Below are 13,744 nucleotides of genomic sequence, written 5' to 3'. Positions count from 1 at the left end.
TTCCTAATTTGGTCACCTGCCAATTCCCACCCACCAGCTCTCCCCTATCATACAGCAACCAACAAGCAGGGAGGATGAAGCACTGAGCTCAATATAAAATCTGGAGAGCTCATAGCCTATTCCCCACTGTCGAGATGAGTGAAGCCATTTGGACGCCATATTACCACTCCCACCGCGTATATATCAATACTCACAGGTGAATGTCTGTTTACAACCTTTGACCTGATGATTCGTACAGTTCACTGCTGCACATGTAGGCATTTTTCTTCTAATTTTTCCTCACCAGCTACATAAATAACTTGTCCAATTTTGTGTAGCTTCCAGTAGTCTAAATGACAGTTCCACTCCATGATGGGAGTGGTAAGATGGCAGCCAGCTGGCTCCACTCTGATGAGCCTGTGAGCTCTTCAGATTTTATATAGAGCTCAGTGGGTTGAAGGCTAACATATATTTCCTCTAAGACATGTGAAGCTACACAGCCTCATCTTTTCCGTTTGCTGCTAACGTGTCACAGTGCAGCATACGCACTCAGAGGAAACGCTATCTACCCCCTTCCGCATACATGAACTCACAAATGCTCGCGATTGGCTTGTGTCACTACGATTGACAAGGGAGAGAGTATGCCATCCCTCCGATGCAATTTTGCTCCCTTGCCTCCTGGCCATGGCTGGCTATTTGTGTCTTTTTTTTTTTTGGTAACAAAATTATATGTTTTAATTCCTGAGGAAGTTGAAGTGTCCAAAAGTACTGCCCAACAGTTCATATAAATCAATTTGGCTTATATCTCAGCATCAGGGACACGATGAACTACAATAAACAGGTATCTTTAATACACAATGTGTTGTACAATACATTGATTGCTGTAAAATGTACAAAGCAGTCTTTAAATTATCTCTCAATGTTAGTAATAAACCCTCAAAGCAAAAACTACTTCCTTTTTTTTTTTTTTGAAACAGCCAGACCTAGAAAAAGAGAAGTCACAAGTCGCCGTCACGTCTCAAATACGGCACATGCTCAGTATGCAACAAATACAAAAAGGAGATCAGGTGGTTTATTCCAACGTGGAACTTAAGGGCCAAGCATGAGGGGGGGGAAGACCCAAACAGGTAATCCAAAAAAAAAAAAAAAAAAAAAAGAGAAATCCAGACCCTGTACAAAACTCCAAGAAGTTTCTAAAATCTTGGGAAAAATGTAGCTTAAAATACTGTTATAAATACATTAAACCAGGATTTCTTTTGCCTGCTCGTGAAAGACGTCTGTTCTGACTGGGGTGTCGGCCTCAAGTGGCAACCCACTTTTTTTTTTTTTTTCCAGCACTGCATGATGACCAGACCAACATTCTTCTCCATTCCTTTCCAAAACATTCGTATCAGACATTCATATCAGTTTGATCAGACTTTCTTCATTTGTGCTCTTGGATTTCAGATACTGTTTTCCTCAGGTTCAGTCTGGACCCTGAAACACTTTCAAACGAGACGCTTTTTAAACAAACACAGGGCATCTAGACAAAACGCACACTCATGAAAGGTTTACGAATTAACAAGTGACTTCAGCAGAGAAAACACTAAACTGAATCAAGTGATTCAATAACCAGGGTTACGCAACCGTGGTTCCCAGCATTATAACATTCACCTTGTGTAAGATGATTCAACTCACTAGTAGTTAATTACAAAAGGCGCTGATTTACAAGTGTTTCTAAGCACACATCTGAAGGACATACTTTTAATGAAGATCATGAAATGAGCAATTGGCTAATACATGTTGAATCGGAGTCCTATAAAAAGACATGGATAATTACCTAATGAGTTGAACGAAGTATTTCCCGTTTCAATATGCCTGAATCAATCTGTCTTGAGAAGCACTTGATGACCTGATGAACGGAACCAGAACATGGGCTTTACAAAAACTCACCAAATGTACTCAATCAGCTTGAATCATGTTTAATGTCTGAATTATGTTTTGCACTGCGTTTCCAAAACTATGGAAGTCTGTCACATACCATATCTGTTTTTGAAAAATATCTGCTTCAAATGATATTCGTAAGCTGTAACCCATGCGATGTCATTTTGAAACAAATACGGTTGCAAGATAGTAAGAGCTATATGATGATGATCATCATCATCATCATCTTCAGCATAACCTCCAGGTCGAGGTAGTCAGAGGGATTTTTTTTTTTAATGCCACTGCCATCCACTCCTAATCTTTTTGTTTTGGCCTCCACTCCATCTTGAACTTCGTTCTGTTTCCCAAAATAGAAACGGGTCACTTAAACTGATCTTTGAACATCTTTTTAACTGTAGTATCTGTACTAATCAGTATACTACAATGAGATTGGTCCCAATGCACAGCTTCTCAAGTAGGCGTATTCCTGAAGAACAGGATATTTATGCAAGATAGACATTTCTTACTTCTTAGCCTGGTGCAAAACTAAAGAAGCAAACGTCAGATACAAAACACGTTTAGGCTGATCAAATAGATTTAGCATAAATGGAAGATTGTGTAAATTTGACTTTTCTCTAAACCAGCCCGATGCCTCTCTGGGTCCTAGTGCCTGGCATTATAGCTCTCTGTACAGCAGCACAGACTCGGATACTGAAACGTGTTGTGAGATACAATAATGGCACTTTAAAATGTTGACATCTGTGGTCCAAGGTGCTGATCTGCAACTTCTACTAAAGGAAAAATGTTAAGCTTTTTTTTTTTTTTAGTTTTATCCAGTGCTCACGTTTGGTTTAGACGGACTTGGCTGGTCAGTAATACAAACAGGAGACACAATTTGACTCACATTAATCATCTCAATGCCTGTGGTCTGGCTATAAAACCAGCAACAATGACAACAAAATATATTAACCAGTCCTGTCTGGAAGCATCTTATATTCTCTGTGATCTCATTGACAACACCACGGCTTTGTTTGTGAACCCTGTCAAAAGTCCAGAAACCCGTTTGCTCTCATTTATAGAAGACTATTGAAGTTCTTGAAGCACCAGAATTATAAATCACTGATGATCCTGGCTGAAAGTGGAAGGGATAGAACTATGGAAGGAAAAAAAAAGGGCAGAAGAGGATCAGAGGCACTAGAATTTCTGACAATCTTTCTGACAATCTTTCTGACAGTCTTTCTGACAATCCTTTTGGCACGGCTCCATGGTAACCGCAACGCCAACCCCGCTCCGCCCAGAGGTCATTCTCGTGACCTCGGTCCATGTGTCCGTTTCAGGATCATAGCACTCCACGCTGTCCAAAAACGTGTTCCCATCATATCCTCCTGTTGGGGGGGAGAGAGAAAGAGAGAGGAAAAAAAAAAAAGCAGACAAAGCCAATTAAAACACTTTCAAACTTTTAAAGTGCATATCAAAGGTAAATTCAGGAGCAAGATCAATGTAATTCTCCTATTTTATATTAAACTTTGGTAGATAAAGGAATCAAAGATCACCGCTCGTCTGTGGCAAGGTGCAGGATTAAGTGAAAACTTTGAGTAAATAGAATACAAATCTGCACACTTGAAGTCTGTGCAATGATTTCTTTACTGAGATAGCAAGCTTTCGGTCGCTAGATCTTCATCAGGCAAAGTGCATAGTCCAACAAACAGTAGGGCTGTAACGATATGCGTATCGAAATCAAAATCGCGATACGCAGAGCCACGATCCGTATCGCGATACAAGAAGGCAGAATTGCGGTACACCCTTTCAAACTTCTCCTCAGCCCAAAAACAGAGGCGCTTCCAAACTTCAATTTATGAATACTTTATTTTTTATTTAAATTACATTTTAAACTTACTTAAATTACTTTTATTTTTTATATCTATTAGTAAGTCGTTTTTTCGCCGACCTGCGACAATCTTCTGCGAGTCACGCAACGTCCACACTCGCCACTGGCAGAGCATTCATTTCTTTTAAGCGGTCGCCATTCGGGTTGCGACGCGGGGAGCGAATCTGTAAACAAGCAGCTCATTGGCTGGCTAGGTGTGCCACAAGCCAATCACAATCACTTGACCGGAAAGGCATGCAGTGTTGCCAGATTGGGCAGGTTTAGGTGCTTTTTGGCTGGTTTTGAACATATTTTGGGGTGGAAAACGTTAGCAATATCTGGCAACAGTGAAGGCATGTCTGCTTGGGCGGAAGCCTTCTGCGGCAGTTACATTTTGACACGCGAGCAATGTTTCACCATAAAAATTCCGTAATTTCCGTAAGTTCCCCGGAATGCCGTGACGTCAGTGAAAACTATCTATAACAATGCTCTTTCTAAGTCCAGAGCTGACCTTTTGAAAAAAGTGTAAAAAAAAAAAAAAGAAAGACACTTTTCAGTCTCTCGTATCACTACATACACTCCCCAGGCCCACATTATTAAAAAAACAATTATGAAATACTGGCATATTCTAACCACAGATCCAGTCTTGTTTGCACTTTTTCAGGATCCACCTCTTTTTGTCTACAAAAGAGGACCAAACCTTCGTAATAAATTGGTCAGAGCTACCATCTTACCTCCTCCGAAACAGACTCTATTAACTCCCGTTAGAGAAGGGAATTATCCCTGTGGAAATTGTGCTCATTGTCACAACTCAGTGAAAACAAACACTTTTAAGCACCCTAGAACTGGGAAAATCTTTGGAATCAGGGGGATCATCACATGTAACACAAAGAATATTATTTATATGTTAACATGTCCATGTGATAAAATTTACATAGGTAAAACCATCCGCCCTCTGAAACAAAGAATTAATGAACATAAGAGTTCTATTAGGAGGAAAGATGTAAACTATCCTGTTGCCTGTCATTTTAATGATCAGTCACATCCTGTTTCCTCACTCAGATTTAGAGGTATAGAACAAGTCACCTTACACAGAGGGGGTGACGTTGACAAGAAGTTATGCCAACGGGAACTCTTTTGGATATATACATTAGAAGCACTACAACCATCAGGTCTAAACGAGGATTTTGACATGAGTGTATTTATTTAATTCTGAATTGTTTATTGAATGTTGAACTGTTTATGCTTTGTTTTATGATGGCGGGAGCCTGATGTGTACACAGCATGGACTTGTTCTTTTTTCTTTTTTGTATACGTTTCATGACTATTTTTTTTTTTTAAAGATTTTTTTTGGGCTTTTTGTACTTTTATTGGATAGGACAGTGTAGAGACAGGAAATGAGCGGGAGAGGGCAGGTTGACACCAATAATTTTCTCTGCAGACCTTATTGTCCGTTGAGAAGAACAGACTGCAATGGACAATAAGGTCTACAGAGAAAATTATTGGTGTCAACCTGCCCTCCATTCAAGACTTATACTTGTCCAGAGTCAGGAAACGGGCAGGTAACATCTCTGCGGACACATCACACCCTGGTCACAATCTGTTTAATCTTCTCCCCTCAGGGAGGCGATATAGATCTCTGTATGCAAAAACAACCAGACACAAGAACAGTTTCTTCCCTCAGGCTGTCTCTGTGATGAACAGCTAAAATCCAGATTCATATATCAGTAATATCACTTGTAAAATATCTGAACACTTATACCGTCATTCTGTGCACACTGTATACTTTATATTTAACTATTCCATACTTGACTTACCTGGATTACTTTGCACTATACACCTATTTTTGTTGTTGTTTGCTTGTTTGTTTGATTTTGTGTCTACGCTTTTTTATCTGTTTTGTACTATGAGAGCTAAGTGAACCGGAGTCAAATTCCTCGTGTGTGTCCACATACCTGGTAATTAAAGTGTTTCTGATTCTGAGAGAGACGGGGAGGGATCGGGAAATGACCTAGGGCCGGAATCGAACCCGGGTCCCCGGATTTATGGTATGGCGCCTTCCCATGATGCTTTACTGACACAGAGTGGCTGCAGCACTGACTACAGGTGCTCCTAATTAAGATGTATTAACTCAGCACTGTTTGTTGGACTATGCACTCTGCCTGATGAAGGTCTAGCGACCGAAAGCTTGCTATCTCAGTAAAGAAATCATTGCACAGACTTCAAGTGTGCGGATTTGTATTCTATATATTAAACTTTGGTCAAATATCGGTCACATTTTGCATTTTGTGCAATTTTTTTACCTTGCGCAATACCAGAAAAATTCAGTTGAAATCAAGCCTTTTGAGGCAAATTGGTCCGCCTCTGAAAAACTTGCTATTTGGATTTCCCGGCAAATATTAATTTTTGTGAAGTCGCGTGCGGGACGCCTCCTTCTGAATCCTACGTCAGCGCTGGTTTGTTTATGAGAAAATGACCTGGTGGTTTTCTGCAAATTTCTTCAATGTTATCACGTAATTATTAAAATGGTTAACAGATGTATCGTAGGAGGGTGTAGCAACACCAGTCATGATGGGATTAGTACTCATCATTTTCCAAAAAACCGGACAATGAGAGAGAAATGGGAGCGCTTCGTGCGAGGCACCCAGAAGCCGAGGACCAAGCAGAGCCGAGAAAAAGACTAAGAAAATCGGCAATTCACAAGTTGACTGTTGCCAGGGTAAGAAATAATTCTGACATCTCATTATATGCTTCATCCAAAGGTGAAGTAACATTGCGCTCAGGTGACAATTCCATATTTCAATGCAAAATCGCTAGCTGCTAAACTTGGTCTACACAGGCTGTGCACTGAAACCGTGCAAGCTCTCGCAGCCTGCTGGCGCTTCCGCAAGTAACGTCACAAATCTGGCTCCAGACTCCCTTGGGATTTTTCCAGACGCGTTTTGTTATTTTATTTTTTTCTGCTGTAGACAGATGGCCTTGTGCAAAATTACCCTTCTGGAGGAGCGTGTAAAGGGACATATTTTCATATAAAAAAACCAAAATTGGTCCAGGATATGCACTTTAAAGTAACCAAATGTTTCCAAGCTGTGTTATTAGAGGAAATTAATCCACAGCTTCAGATATGAGAATTCAACAGCTCTGTCATATAAAGTTTTGCACGTTGACTTTTCTTTTAGCTAATAATGAGCATGGGGATGGAAATCATCATAACTAAGCGACTTGATTTTTACAAAAGAAAATAATCCTCACTCTTCGTCACGTATATATTTATTTCCGGCAGTATCGGATCAGTGCAGTCTGACTGCTTGCCATAAAGTAGTTTGTATACGATGTTACACAACGATCAGAGATGGGCAAAGTACCCAACTTCATTACTTAAGTCAAAGTACAGATCCCACTGGTTAAATGTTACTCTGATACAAGTGAAAGTTGTACAGTCAATTTTTTACTGAAGTACTTGCTTTTAAAAATTTACTTAAGTATTAAAAGTACATTTTCTGTCAATGCATCGTTGTATTATTGCCACAACGCTTACAAAACCTAACGCCTCTGAAGCAACTGACTGGATTTACTGACTAGCTTGTAGAATCTGTAGCGTTGAAGCTCCACCTGACATGCTAGCAAACTCTTTTCAAACTCGAAATCATACTGGGTAGCTAGCGTTACTAGAAAAGAAAGATTTCTACATTCTGTTTATTTGGCAAGATTATGCTAAAACATATTTCTGAAAGGACTTCCGATAAGTTAACGTTAGCATAACTCTGTTTTTACATTCTAACTAACAATGTTAGCCGTGGACAAGGCTACGGCAACTTGGTGGGCAAATCCATCGAAAGTCATTTGACTAACCAGACTGCATAGCTATTGCAACGTTATCGCTAGCTCTAAAAGTACAGACAACTTTGTTGCAAGCTTTCTCTTGGAATAAAACTTTTACGGACCTCAATATGCTTCTGCAGTTTGGACGGCGAGTTTTTGTAGGCTGTGATGTGGTTCGTTTTCGGCAAACAAAGCAAACATTTAAAACGAAATGAATCTTTAATCCTTTCCGAAAACTAAAACATGGGTTCTAGGTATGGTCATGGGTGCGTGCATTCTCCAGAAGAACCGCCTCCTTCCGTTCTGCTATCAGCTGAACAATTGTGTTCAAATAATGCTGCAGAGAAATCAGTGAACTTGATTTTATACAGTCTGTGGACGTGACCCTAGTGTTTACTGATCACAGGGTGTCTGCAGGCTTGAACAAGTTAAATTTAAGACTTTTTAAGACCTTTTTAAGACCATAGCAGGTTAAATTTAAGACTTATACCGCACAAAAAAAATAAAGAAAATTGGGAGAGCCTGAATTACTTTCGAAATAAAATTTATTATCATTCACCAATTAACTCATTACATCCCTAGGGTGCGCTCTTGCATTAATGAGGAACTAAGTTGCAGTGGAGCCAAAGACATCCCGCAAATCACCTGAGGATGAGGCATTCGATTCCGTACAGTTTGTGTGTTGTAGTGTTACAGTTTGCACGGAGTTAGCTGATACACCGTCTCGAGATGTGCTTGGACCTGACAACGGTGAACAAAATTGAGTGATGGCATGCGATTGTTGCAGACTTTTATGGGCAGCCTGGTGCTTCTCCGCTTTTGCGTGCGATTCCGGTGCCTTTACACCCAGGGTGCTGAGTTTGAGTGTTCTTTTGCACAATGTGCAGTACGCCTCAAACGGATTGTTTGGTACACGTTTTAACCAGTCTACGGAATCATTGCGTTCAAGCCAGCAGTCGTTAAACTTGCATTTGCCCATTTTGCTACAAACCGTGACAACAGGGCTGTGCGATATGGGAAAAAATGAATATCCCGATACATTTTCTCCATTTCACGATATATATCTCGATATATTTAAATCTCCTCTAAAGGACCCCATGAAATCTAACTTTTACTCTTTACTGTTTTCACTACAATCCCTGCAGATTAAATAACATTCTTGGTTAACTTTACAGGTGGTTTTCAACAACACATTTTAAATTTTCATGTTGGTGATTAATCACAATTGAATTGAAATAAGACTATTTTTATTCAACAAAGATGTAGCACAAACTGTAAAAACAATCTTGAAAATTGCAACAAAGGGGCAACACAATACAGAGCTGCTCAGAGCCCAAACCAATAAAGTGCAAGCTCAACACTGGGAAAGACTTTTAGCCTAAATAAGAAAAGTGCTCTTTCATTAAATTATTTAAAAAAAATAGATCTCCAAGCTATTAACCTGACTACTGAGAACCACTGGAACATTCACAATAGAGAGAGAGATTGAGGGAGAGAAGCGAGAGATCTGCAAAACATCATTTTTCTCTTTGCACACTTTTGAACTGAATGTTTTCTGGCTCTGCCTCTCAGATGTGTGTAATTCCGGTATTGCCTTCTCTGTAAAATGTCTGCGACCAGGCAACTCGTATTTGGGATCGAGTGTGTTTAGTAATTTTTGGAAGCCTGGTTTTTCCACTATACTAATTGGGATCACGTCTTCGGCAATGACGTTAGTGATTGCATCCGTTATAGCTCTCCATCTCTGACTCGTTTTCTCATATGGGGTGGCTTTGGAGAACGAGGCCGCTATGTCATTTGTTTAGCTCGTGGGAAAGTAGTTCGGAGTTTAAGAGACTCTTCATACTGTACCAGGTGAGTTTTAGGTGATGGAACATATTTGTCGTGCTGCTGCCTTTCGTGATGACAGGTTTTTTTTGCACACTTTACAAACTGGCATTTGCTGTTCCACGTCCTCCTCGCGATATCCAAAAAAATGCCAGATGACTGACCCCTTACTAGTTCTTTTAGGAACCAATTCATCCACTTCCATTTTTAATTTGTCGCTGAAATTGACAGAGCTTACATGGTAGCCTATGCAGCACCAGCGATTGCACGAACTGAGTCAGCGCTGTAAACCGAAACTAGAAAATCTTCGCAGTGTTGCCAGATACTGTTGACGTTTTCCAGCCCAAAATATGTTCAAAACCCGCTAAAACGCACTTAAAACTGCCCAATCTGGCAACACAACCGAAACTAGAAAATCTTCCCGGAAGTTCCTTTCAGCACCAAGATGCTAACCAATCCCGGGAGACATCTAGGTGCTGAAAGGAACTTCCAGGAAGATTTACCTAGGTCTTAAATTACCCAAATGAGACTTTAGACCAACAATGCAAAATATCTCTGTATTTTAGACTTTTTTAGGCCTAAAATTGAAAATGTGTAATTTTAGACTTTTTTAGACTCCGCGGACACCCTGTGATCAGCTGTCTCAGTGTCACCTGCGAAAAAAAAACCCAATCCTGTTTTAGAGAAGAGAAGGAAAAACATCCACTTTCAAAGCTGCTTCATAGTAACGAGGACCTTGATAGAAATGTAGTGGAATGAAAAGTACGACATTTGTCTTTCAAATGTAGTAAAGTCATAAGTTTCCGACAAATAATACTCAAGTAAAATTACTCAAAAAGCATACTTAAGTAAATGTACTTCGTTACTGTCCACCTCTGACAACTACAAACACACATTCCTGCCAGATCCTTGCAGACTGGCTCATCCAGAATAGTACAACAGCGGAATGTTTCCATGGCCTGCAGCGTCACCTCCCAGTCACCAGAGGGTGTTTATAATGAATAGAACTACTGTTTCAGGTCACACTCAAGCCCTTGACATTATGTCATTTAAGACACCTGATTCCACTTCTCGGCTAATTACCGAGGCCTTCATGAGTTCAATATGGAGGGCTAGAAGAGCAAGGAGTCTGTATAGCAAGCCCTGTTTGGCATCCTTAATGGTGAGATGTGCAAGTTTACTTTCATAAAATAAAACCTGCTAGTTAATAAGTACTGATGAGTCTGGATGAATACCAAGGAATTGATGGAGGCACTTCCTGTTTTGGTGAGTAACAGCCATCCCTGGGTACACAAGGGTGGAGTTCAAATCAGATTTTCTCATCCAACTGTGTAAATTCTCATCCAGACACACACATTATTTTTTGTTTTTTGGCTCTTCATCCAAATCAGCTTAGTCATTACCGTACAACTTTGTATATATAGGCACTCCAGTTTCTACTGCAACATGCAGGGGAGCAAAATGTTTATCACTTTCTAATCATCATTGCCACTAAAATTATCTCATCTCATTATCTGTAGCCGCTTTATCCTGTTCTACAGGGTCGCAGGCAAGCTGGAGCCTATCCCAGCTGACTACGGGCGAAAGGCGGGGTACACCCTGGACAAGTCGCCAGGTCATCACAGGGCTGACACATAGACACAGACAACCATTCACACTCCCATTCACACCTACGGTCAATTTAGAGTCACCAGTTAACCTAACATGCATGTCTTTGGACTGTGGGGGAAACCGGAGCACCCGGAGGAAACCCACGTGGACAACATGCAAACTCCGCACAGAAAGGTCCTCGCCGGCCACGGGGCTCGAACCCGGACCTTCTTGCTGTGAGGCGACAGCGCTAACCACTACACCACCGTGCTGCCCACCACTAAAATTATTTGTGCTAAATTTGATACATTTTAAACTTCCTTTTTGCTTTTAGTTGAATAAGTGCCATTTCTAATTCTTTTCAGCTAAAATTTATGCATCTCTATAGTTAACTGATTAACTATATGCTTGTCTCATGTTAGCTAATTCAAACACACACGAACAGACTTTTCTTTAATGGACTCAACCTTCTCCATTCACACGGAGAGAGATTGCTAGAGCAGGGGTTCTCAAGCTTTTCTGCTTTACGGCCCACCTATTCATACTTGTAACGAGTCGGGCCCATTAAAAATATGCCTAATTATTTTGGCTCATCTATTCTATTAGAATCTAATAACCTATTGTAACATGTATTAATGGGCTGCAACATCATTCCCTGTTACAGAAAGGAGTCCAGGAATTAAATAAATGCAACAAAAACCAAACTGTTTAATTGTAGGTATTGTAATTAAACCGGTATGGATGTGCCAGAAGCCAACATGAAACCATGCATGCAGGGCGTTCAGTCAAAAAGGATTAATGATCCAAAAGCGGAGTCCAGTCAATTAACACAAGAACTTATTGCCATGTTTGCGTACAGCAAACAAGCAAGTTATTAAAACCAAGAAGTACACTCAAAAGAAGTGGATATAGAATGGGATTAGATCCTTACATGCTAGCAAAGAAGGATTTTTCCTATGAAAGAAAAATTTGAGCTAAATTTGACATTAGTAAATACATTTTGATCCTATTGTCGCCATAACTAAAGACAATAGTTATGCATACTATTAACTTAATGTGAAAATTAACAGAATCAACAGATTTAAGGTTTTTTTTAAAGATTATGTATATTTTTATTCTTTTGTCTCTGTACATGTACGACCCCATCAGCTCTGCTGATCAACTTGTGTTTTAAAGAAAGTCATTCATTCATTCAATGAGTTGAAAAATTATCCATCCGTCGAGTTCCCCGATATCTTAGATTACCTGGTACTGCAGACGTCGTTCTACACAGACACAGACGAAAACCTAGAGGAGCATGGAGGAGAACAACTTTTTATATGTGGCTGGGTTAAAGATCTGGGGCTCAGGACACAAGATAAAGCCTGTATTGTTTTTGTCCGGGTAAATAGAAGTTTCTGGGCTTTTTGTACGCGGCTTTGAGAAGGTTGCCAAGACGCTACACATTTTAGTCTTGGGTGTAAACAAAGACCACAGCCGCTCGATTCTCAATCCTTCCTGCTTTTCTCTTCCAGCAGGCATCACAGATCCATACAATTTACCCACAAGTGTATTTATTTATTCTGCCTGCTGTGCTCTCATGCCCGCGCTCTGTGTGCGCATGCGTGGGTTAAATGTGACCAAAATAAAGGCTTCTTGTTCTTAATTTACCCACAAAATGTATTTATTCCACTTAAAGTATACGGCAAACCAGCTACTGGATTTGGGACCCTATATCCTGAACTTTTAGTTTTTGGCTTCAAACTTGGAAAAAAATTTCATGGGCCACTAGATGGTGCTTCGCGGCCCAGCCTAGTGGTTGAGAAACAATTTTGCTAGAGTACACTCAAGTTAAAGCTTGGCATGTTAAAAGGGTTACATCACCAAGAGCTTTTGGAAGTTTACTAGTAAGCTCTCGATCATTAGGCAAACTCATATCTTAGAAGGACAACAGAATAGAGAACGCCTTTTGTCACCGCACAAATGTACAACGAAATTTAGTTCATCACAGGACAGCAAAGCCGATGAAGCACCGCCACTTTTGGGCGCTTCAGCCCAAGGCCGTCCTATGTTAGCCTAACTGCATGTCTTTGAAGGGCACGCAGACAGTGCTGACCTCTAACAATGACGGTCAACTCTATGACGTGTGCAACTGTGTGTGTATTTTGCATAAGGGTTGTTTTACAATCAGGGTACAAAGTTTGTGTCACAGGAGTCCAAAATTCAAATTGATTCAAACTGGTTCTTGTACCAGTTTTTAAGTGAAGGACAAGTTAAAGAACAGATTTCAGGTAATTTTTTTGACGTGTATGGTAGTTTTGTGTAATCTGCTATAAGATAAAGAAGATTAAGTGTAGCTGGGAGAAACAAATGAAGTGATTCTCGGAGAGGACATTTTTTTTTTTGACAATTCAGAATCCGCTACTTCCATAGTGCTTTTAAATAAGGCTGTAAGCTTTGTGTTAGTTGTCTCTAATATTTATGTCCCAATATCTTGACCACATTTTAGGATGAAAATAATAATTTTAGATATGTTATTTTATATTGAAAAATTAGCTGTCTCGGAGAGGACTTTTTTTTTGACACAATTACATACTAATTTGATCAAAATAGTCTGAAAACTTACTGGCATTCAACATTAAAACTTAACTATGTTTCCAATGATATGGAACCAAATATTTGTTTTAGGGTATAAAGAATGATTTAAGTGCATCCCTTTTGGAGCTACCTGTTAGCCTGGCAAGCCAGACTAAATGTAAATATTTAGTCTGGCCTCGA

The 13,744-nt window shown here is 40.0% G+C and overlaps 1 protein-coding gene across 7 annotated transcripts in view; it reads right to left on the bottom strand.

The window, feature by feature from the left end:
• Nucleotides 1-808: 808 nt before the first annotated feature.
• Nucleotides 809-13,744, bottom strand: part of keap1b (kelch-like ECH-associated protein 1b) — a 68,005-nt gene continuing 55,069 nt past the window's right edge. For 6 of the 7 annotated variants that reach the window (XM_060918873.1, XM_060918878.1, XM_060918876.1 and 3 more), the window contains one exon: nucleotides 809-3,266. In XM_060918873.1, coding sequence (XP_060774856.1) covers nucleotides 3,076-3,266 — 191 coding nt within the window. In that variant the 3' untranslated portion in view covers nucleotides 809-3,075. The remainder of the gene's footprint in view (nucleotides 3,267-13,744) is intronic. The other variant, XR_009654496.1, reaches the window with a different exon arrangement.

This window comes from Neoarius graeffei, chromosome 4 (assembly GCF_027579695.1).
Source record: "Neoarius graeffei isolate fNeoGra1 chromosome 4, fNeoGra1.pri, whole genome shotgun sequence".
Lineage (NCBI taxonomy): Eukaryota > Metazoa > Chordata > Actinopteri > Siluriformes > Ariidae > Neoarius > Neoarius graeffei.
Note: the sequence above shows the minus strand (reverse complement) of the source record. Positions and strands in the feature narration are given on the sequence as shown.